The following is a 13,903-nucleotide window of genomic DNA, read 5'->3' as shown; positions in this document are numbered from 1 at the left end:
ACTCATGAGCAATAGTTAATCACTACAAAGTTTAAGTTTACTAGGAAATGATCTTGCCAAAATAAGATACTTAATGTTATGCAAAAGAACTTTCAGATATACATGTATACAGAGCCTTTCCTGACCCAGACATCATGTCCAGTGTAGGCACAGGTAAGTACTCACAAGTGACAATAACCCCAGAAAGCCTTCCACTGTTAGCCTTCTAAAAAGTTTTTTTCCTCACCTCTCCAATCACTTACCCAAATGCTACAAGATAGTGCTGACTCCCAAAGCACTGGTATCATTACAATCCTCTAGAGACAAGCAGAGAAACTTCATTGCTATTGCACTGGAAACTGGAAATGCTTCAGCAGAGAAGAATAAACAAGGTACAGATCATTTTAATCTTAATTTAACGTGAGGTCATAACCTGGGCAACAGCCAGGAGAAAAACAACAAAAGGACCTCATACAAGTTAGTGAAGTTCTAGTGTCATCACTCAGACTGCACACATTACCACGTTGACCAGTTATAAGCATAACAAACCTCACACTGATGGGTCAGAGCTCTCACATAACAACCTAATGTTCTTGCCTCATAATGCAAGAGGACCAAACCTGTTCGTAGTGCAAGAGTGCCGCACCTTGTTTCAGCACAGACTTCAGACTTTATAGATCTTGGCTAAAAATATTTGTCACCAAACTTGGACAATTCATGAAAGATTTAAATGAAGTAAAACAAAGCTTAATTTTGTTGCAGCTGATTTGCAGAGACATCCAGATAACTTTAGAGCAAACAGTCACTATCAGTGGTGCAGAGTCCAACAGAATTGTTCCTGATAGAAACCACAAGCACAATTTGCCTATGGCACGTATAAGGAAGAAGACGAGACAGGCGCCAGCACATGCAGAGCAGACACATCCATAGGGAAGTAAGACCTTCTGCATTTCAAGAAAATAATTATAATTAAAAAAAAACCACACAGGAAATTTAGAATCTTATCCCTACAAATGCAGCTAATAAATGAAAATTTTAACCAGGAGGAAGGATATTTGAGTTTCTATAGGTACGATGTTTTGTGCTTACAAGCACAGCATAAGAAAGGAAACACTTATTTTTGGCGTGTAAAATTGCTTCAGAATAGCAAAGGCATTATTTTAAGAAGTGTTCCTGATGTATAAACAGCTTCTTCATCATTCATGTGTGAATATTTTATGTGAAATTCCTAGTACAAATTAGTCTGAATGACATCACAGAGGGCAACTGAGCAAAACTTAAGCTGTTTCTCCCCAAAGGCTCTGCTAAAACCTGCATGGAGCATCAAAACCTGTGACACCAGGTAGCTTACAATTCACTAGCTTGGTATACAGATGCTGTGAATCAAAACAGAATAGGCTGCCCAGAGAGGTGGTGGAGTCACCATGCCTGGGCAAATTCAAGAAACATTCAAATATTGTACAGAGGGACGTGGTTTAGTGAGAAATATTGGTGACATGAGGACACTTGGAATGGATATCTTGGAGGTCTGTTCTGATTGTAGTGATTCTATGAAAGCACATGTTGAAGCTCAAAAATAGGTAATGCTCTAGATTGGTATCATATCACATCTTGTACACAAATGAATACTCTCAAGTCTTAAATTCATTTATCAGACAAATAATTCCTCTGCAAGTATTGTAGCCATGTGACTTTCTTTTTGATTAAAGCCCTGTGAAAAGTGCAGGTCCTACACATTAAAAAAAACTGTGAATAATTACAAAAAAAAAGTTATATCTATTATATAAAAAAGCATGATATCCTCTTCCCCACTCACCCTACATTCATATGTACCAGCTGAAAACAGCTCCTGCAGCCTCCAAATAGCTGGCTGAATTACCAAAGCAGAGAAGTTATGACGTACGTGTGCTACCATTTGCAACAGAGAATAGGGCACAAACATAGGCAAGGTCACAGGCTGTACTTGTGACTTGTGCCAATGCAAAATTGGCACACACTGCACGAGGGCATGTTGTAGCTTTGCGTGCTGGATCTGTTTTGTTTATAGAATAACATCATTGTCAGCAGTAACAAGTGACAGACTGATGGAGTACAGACTACATACTTCTGTGGAATGAAGAAAACCCAAGGATAAAGATAAAATATTAAAAAAAAAAAAAAACAACAAAAAACCTAAGATCAGCACACTTTGTACCTTGGCCTATTTGGAAATATTTTGTATGTAAAGAGAATTACAAAGCCTTGGTTGCCTGGATAGCGAATGCACACACATAGCCAGCTCTGGGGCACAATATTTTCTTTAAAACCTCAAACTCTGCTTTAAAATGTTCCTCAGAGCAACAATATCTCAATATACAGTATGACTTCTCACCTTGAGAAAAAAAAAGATAATGAATGACACTTTTGAATTTAGATGGAAGTAGCTGAGCTACTGCTTCATCTCATATTTTCGGGGAATTTCCATGCAGCACTAACTGTAGGTTTCAAAGGCTGTTTTTGTTTGTATTTCAGTGACCAGTAAGCGTAACATGAAGACATACAAAAAAAAGAGGGCACTAGGTAAAGACTGAAATAAGACAATGGGGATGGTTGATAATCCTACACCAGAACTTAATGTGTAATGCTTTTAAATATAGAATATTGCATTGTTCTAAAATCCCCTTTTGTGCAGAGGGTGAGATCACAGTAAATACTAGTGATATGAATAGGCAAATGTAGAGGAAGTTATACAGAAAACAAGCAGAACGTAGTTCGGAGAATTCCACAAAAGTAGGAAATGAGCAACAGTCACTGGCAGACCTGCAGGGCTGCTGGAGCACAAACAGCCCAGCTGCAGTACCACGCTAAGGGAAGTTAAGAAGCTTCGAATATCCTGTAGGAAATCTACTGGGTAAGACTCTCACACAATACCAAACTGGATTTGGACATTAATAAGCCTAAGATCAGGATCATTTGACAAGTTCAGAATGCTGCACTGGGAGATATGGCCTTGTTCTGTGTTTTATCATGTTTGAGTTGGAAGGAAAACTAAGCTGCCAGAATAGTATATGCCAATCAAACCCAAACCTGAAAGAAACTATGACCTGAAATAAATAACGTGCAAGATAACTGATTTGCTTTCAGGCAGATCTATGTAAATTCACCCTCCATCCCTTGCAAGCTTTTCACAGCATTTGATCTCTCTGGAAAGAAAACGGAGAGGGATATAATCCAGGTCAGAAAATGTTGATGGAGTTTTTGTTTTGCTTTCTTCTTGTTGCGTTTCTTGCATGTTTGGTTGTTTTTTTTTGTGTGTATGTAAATATATGCTTAACAACCTTGTCCTTATTACAAATCATAGCTGCTCTCATATCATCTCTGTAAGAAATGTAAGACCAATTTTTAATCAGTACTGATTAGCTGGTAACAGCATGGCAAATTACTGCCTCATGCTTCAGTTACTGAACATTGTCCAGTTTACACTGAGCTCTGATTCTTGATCCAGGTGTATTTGTCCTTTCAGAAAAGAAATAACCACCTTATTTTCCTTTTGGTGAAGGTCACTTTTTAAAGTTCTCTTCACAGATGGGAAAGAGAAGAAATATCAGCTCTATTTCTTTCCACCTTTAGAAATATCTGTTGAACTACCTACATTTTTGCATGTTACAAAAATACATTTTGGAGTAATGGTTCAGCCACAACTTAAAAAAAAAAAAAAAGCTTTAAAATAAAAGATGATAAAGATTAGATGTCTAAAATAAGAATGCTGTTAGAGTAGGCAGCACTGCTGCATGGAGGACTGAATTACAAGTAGAATTTAAGATAGCCAGAAATCAGTATAGGAAGATTAAAACTCACATAGTTTTCATGTTTAGGAGAATGAGTCCAAATGCTTGCTGGCTTTGCATGACATTCAGAGCAGAAGAAAATGGGATCATTTCTAAGTAAGTAACGACACAATTCTTACATTTTGCAGAACAGAAATATAAAACCCACAGAATTCACTATGAGTTTTCCTTACAAGCCTAAAATCATGCAGATGAGTGCAGCATCCTCACAACTGCTCCAGCTGACCACCTGCAATGCAGCTAATTGCTTTGCAGTATATTAAGTGTACATTAGCACTTCTCTGTTGGAAATGGGGTGCATCGTAGTGGGAACTTTTAAGTATTTAGGCACAGGCCTGACCTAATCCTTGATTTAATCTCAGTTTTATGACCCAAAAGAATCTGTAAACCCTATTTCATGCAGTTCTTTTGAAGAATTCAGACTATTGGCAGAGATTGAATATATGTGTGTCCTTCCACACATGAAGCTGTGCTGTGGAGTGGAAAAGAGAAGCAGCAGTGCCTCCTGCAAGTCATCAGCTGCATCCAAACTCAGTGGAGGCCAGGCATAGCCAGAAGTTTTGGCCAGCATGTCATACATCAGGGTGGCTAAAAAGCTTCTATTCAACACACCTGTTATCAGCTTGTACACTGTACTTATTTACTGATTGGAGAAAAATACGTCCTCCATAGCAGTACTGAGGTATTTCTGTTGACCATCATTTGTGTGAGGCTAAGTGACAGCTCAGCAGAAATCCAGAGAGCATTTCCAGAAGTGTCTCCTGGACAAGGACTTTTCTTCTACACAAGAATGTCTCAGCCTGTGGGCTACTGATGCAGTGTAGCCAGGGAAATGCCAGGCGCAGGGGGAGAATAATAAACAAACTACAGCTTCCACAAGGCTTGGCAATAGCATTTTACATATTAAGTATTGGAATCCCAGCTATAAAGCCTCAGATAACTATGGAGAATACTCATGTTTCTCAGCATAATAGATGTTCTCCAGCAATTTGAATCATCTTGCCAATCAAAGCTGCGAAAACATTGCAATCAGCACAGCAGCTATGAGACTGCCATTAGTAACACATGTTCACATTTCCCTTAGTAACATTCATGATTCTGAAAGACAAAAAAAAAAAAAAGTAAAAAGCTTTTCCTCCATGGCAGCTGCCCCATTAGGTCACCTTCTTTCTGCTTCAAAGATTAATGCTAAAGGCAAATAATCAGACATGGAAATAAGGTGGCCCTGCTGATGATGCTTGGTGAGACAGACAAGGCTTTCATATTCAAATGCTATTGCTGACAGGAGTGAAAAATTATCTGCATCAGTAACACTGATGATGACTCAGAAGTGGCTCCCAAGGAAAGGGAGCATTCAGATGAATAAAGATTATCACTTCCCACAATAACAAGCTTCATGAGTTTCCACAGATGAGAGCCACTAACACATGGGAGGGGGAAAAAAAGAACTTTTGATGAGAATCAAACATATTGGTAAGAACTACTAACACTGTAATTCGATAGCAGTAAGATTTACATTTATATGTTTCTGATTACACAAACGTGACACAATAATCAGTATGCCTCAGTACACTTGGTCAGAGAATTCTACCAAATTAAAGATGAAAGGGTAATCACCAGTTTTGAAAGCTACAAAACCTCTGGTGCCTGTAGTGCAGCAGAAGCCTATGAAGCCGCATGCAGCATCCATACTTAAGCTGATTTTGCTTTTCATTATGGAGATGTGAATATCTCTTCTGAGGTGCTAAGTACCTTTTACATGCTGCAGTTCTAGAATGACTAAAATTACACCTCATGCGAAAAGGGAGCACTCGGAGAAGCTCTCCCCAATTCAGGCTGACTCATAGTGGAAAGCACTCATTGGAATTCATCTCTGCGTTTTCTTCTACTAATATAAGTGGGAGCATTTTTTTCCAAGTTACTAGCATTGAGCTCCTAGAATTGCAAGGCTTAAAAATCAGTTGGTCTAAGTGGAGCAACATGCACATGTCTGGCCATCAAACATTTGTTTTACCTTACTGTGTTTAGTCTCTCACCTCACTGCTTCCATACTTTTTCCCAGAGTCAGGCAGGAAACTCCTACAATCTTATGAAATTGCCATTTGAGTATAACAAACAAACAAATCTGGTTTCATCTTCAAGAACTGTTTCTAGATTAGTAATAGCATGTCCTACTATATTGTAAACAACTGGAGAGAGATGGAGAGGATGTACCTTACAGCTGAGGTTGTGTTAAGCTTTCAGTATTTATGCTAAGTTTGGAGCTTATTTTCAGCTCTCAACAGATAAGTCAGCTTAACTGCAACTTGGTCATGAAGGGTCTTTAAAAATTACAGTAAGAATCTGGGCTCCTAAAAGTCTTTGTTACTAAATACAAGTGTCAATGTTGCATAATCAATCACACAATTCCCATACCAAACTGGTTACAATCTAGAAAGTCACTATTCACCATGTGCTTAACCTGAGCTCTAAATCAGTGAGTACTATTTCCAGAGGAATTAGATAGGAACACCTCAAGATGGAACTATAAGCTGTATTGAAGAGAATACATGCTTACTAAGCACAAGACATAAGATACACAGAAAAGCTCTTTCAAATTCAAGATTCATACGTCTTATTTAAATTAGGGAATAGATTTTCAATAACTAACTATATATGATTTGTATGTTTGAGCCATGGCTAATTCTATAATCATCTCCTTCTCTTTTTTATCCCGAAGAGTGTCTTTGGATGAAGTGCTACAGTGGTCCCAGTCTTTTGAAAAACTGATAATGAGTAAATGTAAGTAAATGTATGCTCGTATCCCAGTTGGATTGCTTAAAAAGCTTCTTACGGAGGACAATCAGCAAGACAAGCAGTATGCTGTGTACTTTTCTAGCACTTTTTTTTCTTTTTACTAGCACTTTTTTTTTTTTTTTAATAAAAAAGCAACAGTTGAGTGCAAGTCCATGGTTACTGCTACATCACAACCCACCATCTTTAGCCAAGTGAAACTCAGAATTCTGCACCAACAGGAAAACTTGTTTCAAGTTAAACATTTGTGGCTTCCAGCAATACTCAGACAATGCCTAGCATAAACTTCAGTGCTCCTGAATAGCAAAATGCCAAAGGTTAAAGGAAGTTACTGCACACGTAGCAAAACGCAATGTCAAAGTATAGAGTTCTATGGTGAATTAGTGCATTTGATTTCCCATTTTGATATAATCTTTCAATAAGAATATTTAGAGACGTAGAGCATAGTTATACACACTACCTTATAAATATCTCTATCTTCAAAGCCTTCTCAAGGTTATAAACATGTTATGCTGTATATGAAGTTTGGCTTTCAAAACATTTACAGATGGACCTATGATCTACAAGACCTACTTGAAGACAGAGCACAGTGATGAAAATATAGAATTCTGGCTTGCTTGTGAAGCTTATAAGAAGATCACATCCCAAAGAAAAAGGATTTATGTGGCCAGGAAACTTTTTACAAATTACATTCAATCCCAGGCTCCAAAAGAGGTGATATACCCTAACATGAGCTTTTTGTTTCCTCTACAGAATTGTCTGAACTGTAACGTAGTTTACAAAATGCAACAGATATTTAGATCTTCTCATAAAGTGATTGGAGACTCCTGTTCATCCTCCCAAAGCTCTTCTGTACCCATAATATCAATACTTTCCTTCACTGCTTTGTCTATAAGAAAATGCTTCATATATATCCACACACCACGTATGCATGTTAACACACAGCTAGATTAAGACCCAAATTCATGGATCTTTATGTTCTTTTAAGATCAAGGGCCACTGATCTCACTTCAATAGATCTTGAACAGTGCCATTCTGTCATGCAGATACTAATCTGGTCTTTGCAAGAGTAAACAAACAAATGAAGAACTCCACTCAGCCCTATCCTTTTAGAAAAGGAGTTGATAGAAAGACTCTGAAACAACTTAATCACTGCGCCATAAGGTTCAGGGAAAATACTGAAGATCTGAGCATTTAAAAAAAAAAAAAAAAAAAAAAAAAAAAAGATACTCAGGTGACCATGCAAAAAAAAATTAACTCCTGCTCAACAGTTTCTACTCTCAGACTTAAGCCTGTCTTGCTTATTACCCTCCTTGGAAAAAAGTTTATACTGGCTTTTACTGCCTCTATCCCAGCAGAATGACATAGCTGAAGTATCCACATTCATTATTTTCTGGTTTACATATAGTCATAAACAAATTACAGAATCTCAAAACAGCCTCTCTGTTGACCTCAAAGGCCAAGCCAAACCAAACCCAGCTCTGGTTGGTCTCCAGCTGTTGGCTGAGATCATTTGCTCCTTTAAATGACTAAGCCACTCCTACTAACATAGAAGTAGAGGAAGTTTGAAGGCTATTGGTTTTAAAGCACAATTGAAAGTGTAATTCATTTTTGTCTTTTCCTAAACTTTTTATTGACTTACTGGGGTGGTGTGGTGTGTGTGTATATATTTGTAGCATGTCCTACTATAGAAACTCAGTAAGACATTCATGTTTTTGAGAAAGAAGTGTCAGTATTGCCAATCACAAATCCATTAATCTAGGCTAAGGCCATAACTCAAGATAGTTAAGAATAAGTTGTTTAAAAATGAGATGTGTTGTGTATGTTTTTTTCCCCCTACAATATAACATATTTGAATCTTGCTACTGGCTGCCTAGGTATCTAGGTTTTCAAGACATATTGACTGCCTTTTCTCTATATTCACTGTTAACACAAGAGCTAGATACCATTCTTTAAAACGTAGATGCTAAGTGAGAATTGTGACACAGTTTATATTCAATTCAATACATCCTGGCCCATAAGCAGCATCAGCACAAACTTCACATCTTTAGAGCTCTCCTCTCAGCAAAAAGAGACCAAATGAAGCCAACTAAACAATGCAATTCATCATAAGCTAATAATAATAATAATAATAATAATAATAAAACGTCCCATTTAATTTAGTATATTTTCCATCCTTAAGATAGCTGGGGAAAAAAAATAAAATAATAAGCTTTTCCTGAAGCTTTTCTACATCTCACATCCTCAGGACTGCTTCTTTTAAGTCATACATATATATTCTTTCATTAAAAGCATGGGACAGACTGGAACTCAAACAGCTCTAAGTCTACCAGGCTTTTGTTCCCCAAAGGAGCAAGTTCCCCATCCAGCTGCAAAGCCTAGATATTTCTGACACTGTAATGAAAAAGATACTGCTACAATAGATAAATAATGAAGTGCTGATTTTAAAATACAGGATACATGAAAATAAAACTAGAGAAATAAAAGTCATTCAGTACAGGTCATCTAACTTCAACCTTCCTTCGCAAATATTTAATGATACTTCAGTAATGCTGATTTGTGTTTTCAGATTAACATTGACAGCCCAGTGAAGAAATCAATTGTCAGGAACCTACAGGAAGCAACAGAGTCCTGTTTTGATGAAGCACAACGAGTAGTTTACATGCATATGGAAAGAGATTCCTACCCTCGATTTCTTGAGTCCAAGTTCTATCAACAGCTCAAACACAGACTCCGAACTGATAGCAATATTCCATCAGTATATTAAAGAGAAGGGCTGAAAACCTCCTTCTCTAGCCAGCATTTCTAAGACTTAAAGTAAACAAAAAAATCACAGTACATTAGTGTTAATAATCATCTGTTACGTTGTTCTTCTGATCTCAGAATTGATGAAGAACTACTTTCCCTCTTTTCCGATGGATGGGTTCCAATTTTGTCTTTTTTTTCCCCTCCCTTCTCTTCTCACCAAAACTCTGAAGTGAAAAATAAAGTTTATAGATTTTCAGTTAAAAAAAAAAAAAAAAAAAAAAAAAAAAAAAAGAGTGAAATTTCAGTCTTTTATTGATGCACAACAACTCTGACAACATTTCCAGAAGTTTTTCCTTTTGAAAGGTCTGAAATAGCAGTTTTGCTGCTGGAAAACAAATGATTATTTGGCTGCATATAACTTAGAAGAGGGAAAAAAAAATATCTGCATTGCTGCATTCACCAAGTTTTTGTTGTTGTTTTACTTCTATCTTCTTCCAAAGTAGAAGAAATAAACTAAAGATATTGTGAAGTACAGCTGCTCATTTAACTTTAAGTTACAAGGCAGGGTAATTATACAATTTTATACTGAATTATGGTGTATAACATATGTCACAAAGGTATTTAGTCTACAGAAATATATACTGTACAGATTGTGCCAGTGAATTTATCTCCTGTGATAAAATTCATTAGCATGTGATCCTTTCTTCTGGATACAAACATACAGATGCTTCCCTTCCTTTTCAGGTTCCTTAATAACTAGATAGGAGGAGAGCTTATCTTTGAATATCATCCTATACCATGAGCAAGCATCTCTCTTTCTCTGGTTTACCACAGTAAGCTTTTACTTTCACTCTTTCCTTTTTCCTCCTCTTCAACCAGAATGGATAAGCCCTTTCCTTACAAGACAAGCATGAAAACATGGATCAGTGCAGATATACAAGGAAAAGAAATCCCTCTTGAAGCACCTACCTTGTAGCAAGTAGAAACTACATCTGCTTTATGCTTCCTAATCTAGTGCAATAAGATTGAACGTATTCAGGTAGACCCTCCCCAAAATAAGTACATCACTGTTTAGGCCTACCACATCAAAACCTCACCTCAACATAGCTTATATTTGGGAAGAGGGACAGCAGTTTACTGATGACTTCTGAACATTTATCAAGAGCTATTACACGCGTTACATGGTATCTGGGCTGGTGCTAAGTTGCGCTGATAATTTGTAAACGTGTACACCTTCTGGTGTGAACAGCTAAACAAAAGTGATCATAACACCAGATATAAGGATCCACCAACTCTTCTTACAAATCTTTTTTATGAACTTCTCAAGCTACAGTTTGCGTACTCGAGTAGAGCAGAATAAAGCAATTCTAAGCGTGCTCTACTGTAGCACAGCAGGCATTAAAGTAACCTCAATACTGTAAGGAAAGATTGTACTTGTCCTATATAAAAACATTATTCTAGATAGGTGTGATCATGCAGCTCATAAAATCACAATCAACAAGGGCACCACGTTAACTTTTGATGCATGTTGGACTTGGGCTCAACAGAGTTTGCAGACACCATGGACTCACAGCAAAGAAATGCTGCAGGAACTTTTTAGAAGCAGTTCCTGCAGGAAGGCAGGTATGTGACAAAAGCCTAAGAAGCTGAAACAAGCACACACAGGCTGGTCAGGCAGCATGCTGGTGCATCTTAGCACCAAAGAGATCATCCAGAAGTAAAAACACTCTGAGAAATCAGAAGACCCACAAACACAGGAAATCACTTTATGCCATAAAACGTCTTCTGTTTGTTTTGCTAATAAACCACGTGTTTAACAACACATACCCCTGGATGGCTCATTGATTTTATATTGACTGAGGAACTCCTTCTGGAAGTGAAAATGTTCCCCTCTCCCCCAGCTAGAAGAAGAGATCACTCTTTTCCCAAAACAGATTAATTGTTAACAGGCAAAGATCTCTTGCTCAGTTTTTGTTTTGTGTTACAGCTGCTCAGCAATAACACTTTATTTCCATCGAGTCACATGATTCACAACAACAGTAACTAAAGACAGCAGCAATAATTCACTGCTTTTAACAGCCTCATTAATAGCACTTGAACAAGCTCAGATGTGCTTCCCCCTAGCAGACAACACTAAAATGTGTTTGCTCACATTAATCACTGCAATATGCTGTATGTTAAGATTGAAAAAGCTTGAAATAAATGAGTAGGCAGAATTCTCTCATTCTTACTTTGTAAAAGCACAAAATGAGGTTAAAAAAAAAAAAAAAACAGTGGCAAATTTTCTTCAAAGTTAAGCAAGATAACAAGTAGAAGAGAAAAAAGCTTTTTAACAGTTAACTATAATCAACTATGGAAACTGTTGACCTACTAGGGGCTATTAGGGGATTTTTTAGGAGCTTATGTTCCCAGAGGAAAACAAAGTGACTTTAGCATTTTCAAGTACTGTCAAGTTTACCATGCTAAGCACCCTTGCAATCATAGGACCCTTCAGGCATTACGTTTGGTCTAACATGCACTAGACACAGGAGAAAGGGGGCAATCAAAGAAAAATAACATTTTCCTGCATACTGTAATTAGAGAACAGGATTACATGGGTAAGGCATTTCCTATGCAAAGCCTGCATCGTAACACAGGCATGCCCAAAGTCTGCAATGAAGCTTCACAGTGGTGGTTATTTCTCTCCCCATAGAATTGTACATTTAATAAGTTGTCATGTAGCACTGGGTAACTGTACAGCTTTAAAAGATAGTCCTCTGTGTGTATGCATATAGAGATTATATACGAACATTATATATATTATGATTTTTTTAATATATGCTCTACAATGTAATTATATTACACTTAAATGGTCTTTCACGTGCGTCCTATACAGTATTCCTCAGCCCATGTTTCTGCAGAATGAATGAACTGATTACCAACAAGTATTTTTTTCCCCCCAACCTTTTCCTCCTCTTAAACACCAAGATTAGTCATATGTCATTTCTGAAGCATGGCTTGGGTTTCCTGCAGCCAGCTACCTGATGTAATGTTCTTGTTTCTTTCAAACGCATCCTGCAGACACTGGAACAGCTGCAACCTACAGATTCTCCACTATGCCACGATGCAACTAAGAACAAAAGAATTTGCATCTAATGTGGTGAAGGGCTTCCTTGGTGCTCACAAGAGTTCGATCAGAACAAGTCTTTAGAAGTTACAAGAGCACACATCCTATTTCTACCCAAATAACTTGGCAACACCTGGCGCAGAGAATACTTATTTTTACCCTCTGCAATGGAGAGCTAATTGAAAACTGCCCAAATGTCCAGCAAATGGGAACTAAGCAAGTACCAATGAACACCAGTTATCTGGTTATCCTCCAAACAACATTCAAAACACATGCTGAAAGAAAGGGGGAGGTAAGTGGGTTAAAGAAATAAAAAAAGAGCCTCTGCAGCATGAGGGCAAGAGATGAGGCTGCAGCCCTTCTCCACAGCCCTGTCCCTTTGGGGTTCATTTACCCCACAGATTCATGGCTGTGCTTCTCACCGAGTAGGAATTGAGTGAGCCCAAACCTAAAACCCAGAGCAAACTGTGGTACAAGGCTTTGCTGGTAGAAAGGCCTGAAGTACAATGTGAAAGCACAGCTGAAAGATTGCATATCGTGAACATCAGAAGCACCAACAATCAAATGACAAATTGTCATTTTATTTGCCAAGTCCTGAAGGAAAATTGCATGCATCTAATGACAGATTTGAACAGTTGCCTTTAGCTCCTATCAGTAGCAGACTGGTAAGTCAAATTTCCCAGAACATCCATCACTGGGGCTATTGCTACACAGCACCAGCCAAGGCAAATAGGTTTTTCTCCCACACTCCTTGTCTGCAAACGGCAATTCCAGTAATCACCTCAGTAACAACAGGTGAGCAAATAAGAACAAGGTATTTAATTTTTCCTCAGAAGAAATAGTTACATAGTTATAGCTCTATTTTATGAAGGTATTTCCTTCCTACTACATCATGGTCTGCTTTGCCTTTGCTAAGCAGTTGTAGGCGGTCAGCATAGAACTGTAATTTGACTTGCATCAATAGAAGAGGGAAGAAGATAACTTCCTATTCAAAGTACCAAAAGCAGCTTTTCATACGCTTGCAGTTATTAAGTTTACCATTCACATGCTCTGGTAATAATTCATATGCTCTTCTCAACACTAGAAACATCACTGTTTCCCGTTAATTACTGTCTGCCAACAGACTAATAAATGCTTAGCTGAGATAATTGTGTTCTGTCTAGTGAATTTGCTAAGGTACGATATTATAAACACTTCAGGGAGCTTTCTTTTTTCAGCCTCAAAAGTGACATAAAAAAAAGGGAAATCTAGCAAACCGATTACCTACTCTTACCGCTGTAACAAAAGGGTCAACCAGAGAGCTCAGTGGTGAGCTAATGATTGCTGGAAGACTTTACTCAAACATGCTAATCATTTTGCCTCTAGCAAGTTGGATTTACTGATGACTGTATAGCACAACAATGAAGCTAATGGTCTAAATAATCTGGGCAATTATTACTATTATTTATTA

General features: G+C 37.6%; 1 protein-coding gene across 1 annotated transcript; it reads left to right on the top strand.

The window, feature by feature from the left end:
* Nucleotides 1-2,776: 2,776 nt before the first annotated feature.
* On the top strand, nt 2,777-9,424 carry RGS13 (regulator of G protein signaling 13). The gene is made up of 5 exons (XM_048946892.1): nt 2,777-2,869; nt 3,834-3,902; nt 6,526-6,587; nt 7,147-7,313; nt 9,169-9,424. Exons 2-5 carry the CDS (start codon nt 3,838-3,840, stop codon nt 9,364-9,366), a joined length of 492 nt encoding a protein of 163 aa, XP_048802849.1. The 5' UTR covers nt 2,777-2,869; nt 3,834-3,837; the 3' UTR covers nt 9,367-9,424.
* Nucleotides 9,425-13,903: the final 4,479 nt, after the last annotated feature.

This window comes from Lagopus muta, chromosome 5 (assembly GCF_023343835.1).
Source record: "Lagopus muta isolate bLagMut1 chromosome 5, bLagMut1 primary, whole genome shotgun sequence".
Lineage (NCBI taxonomy): Eukaryota > Metazoa > Chordata > Aves > Galliformes > Phasianidae > Lagopus > Lagopus muta.
Note: the sequence above shows the minus strand (reverse complement) of the source record. Positions and strands in the feature narration are given on the sequence as shown.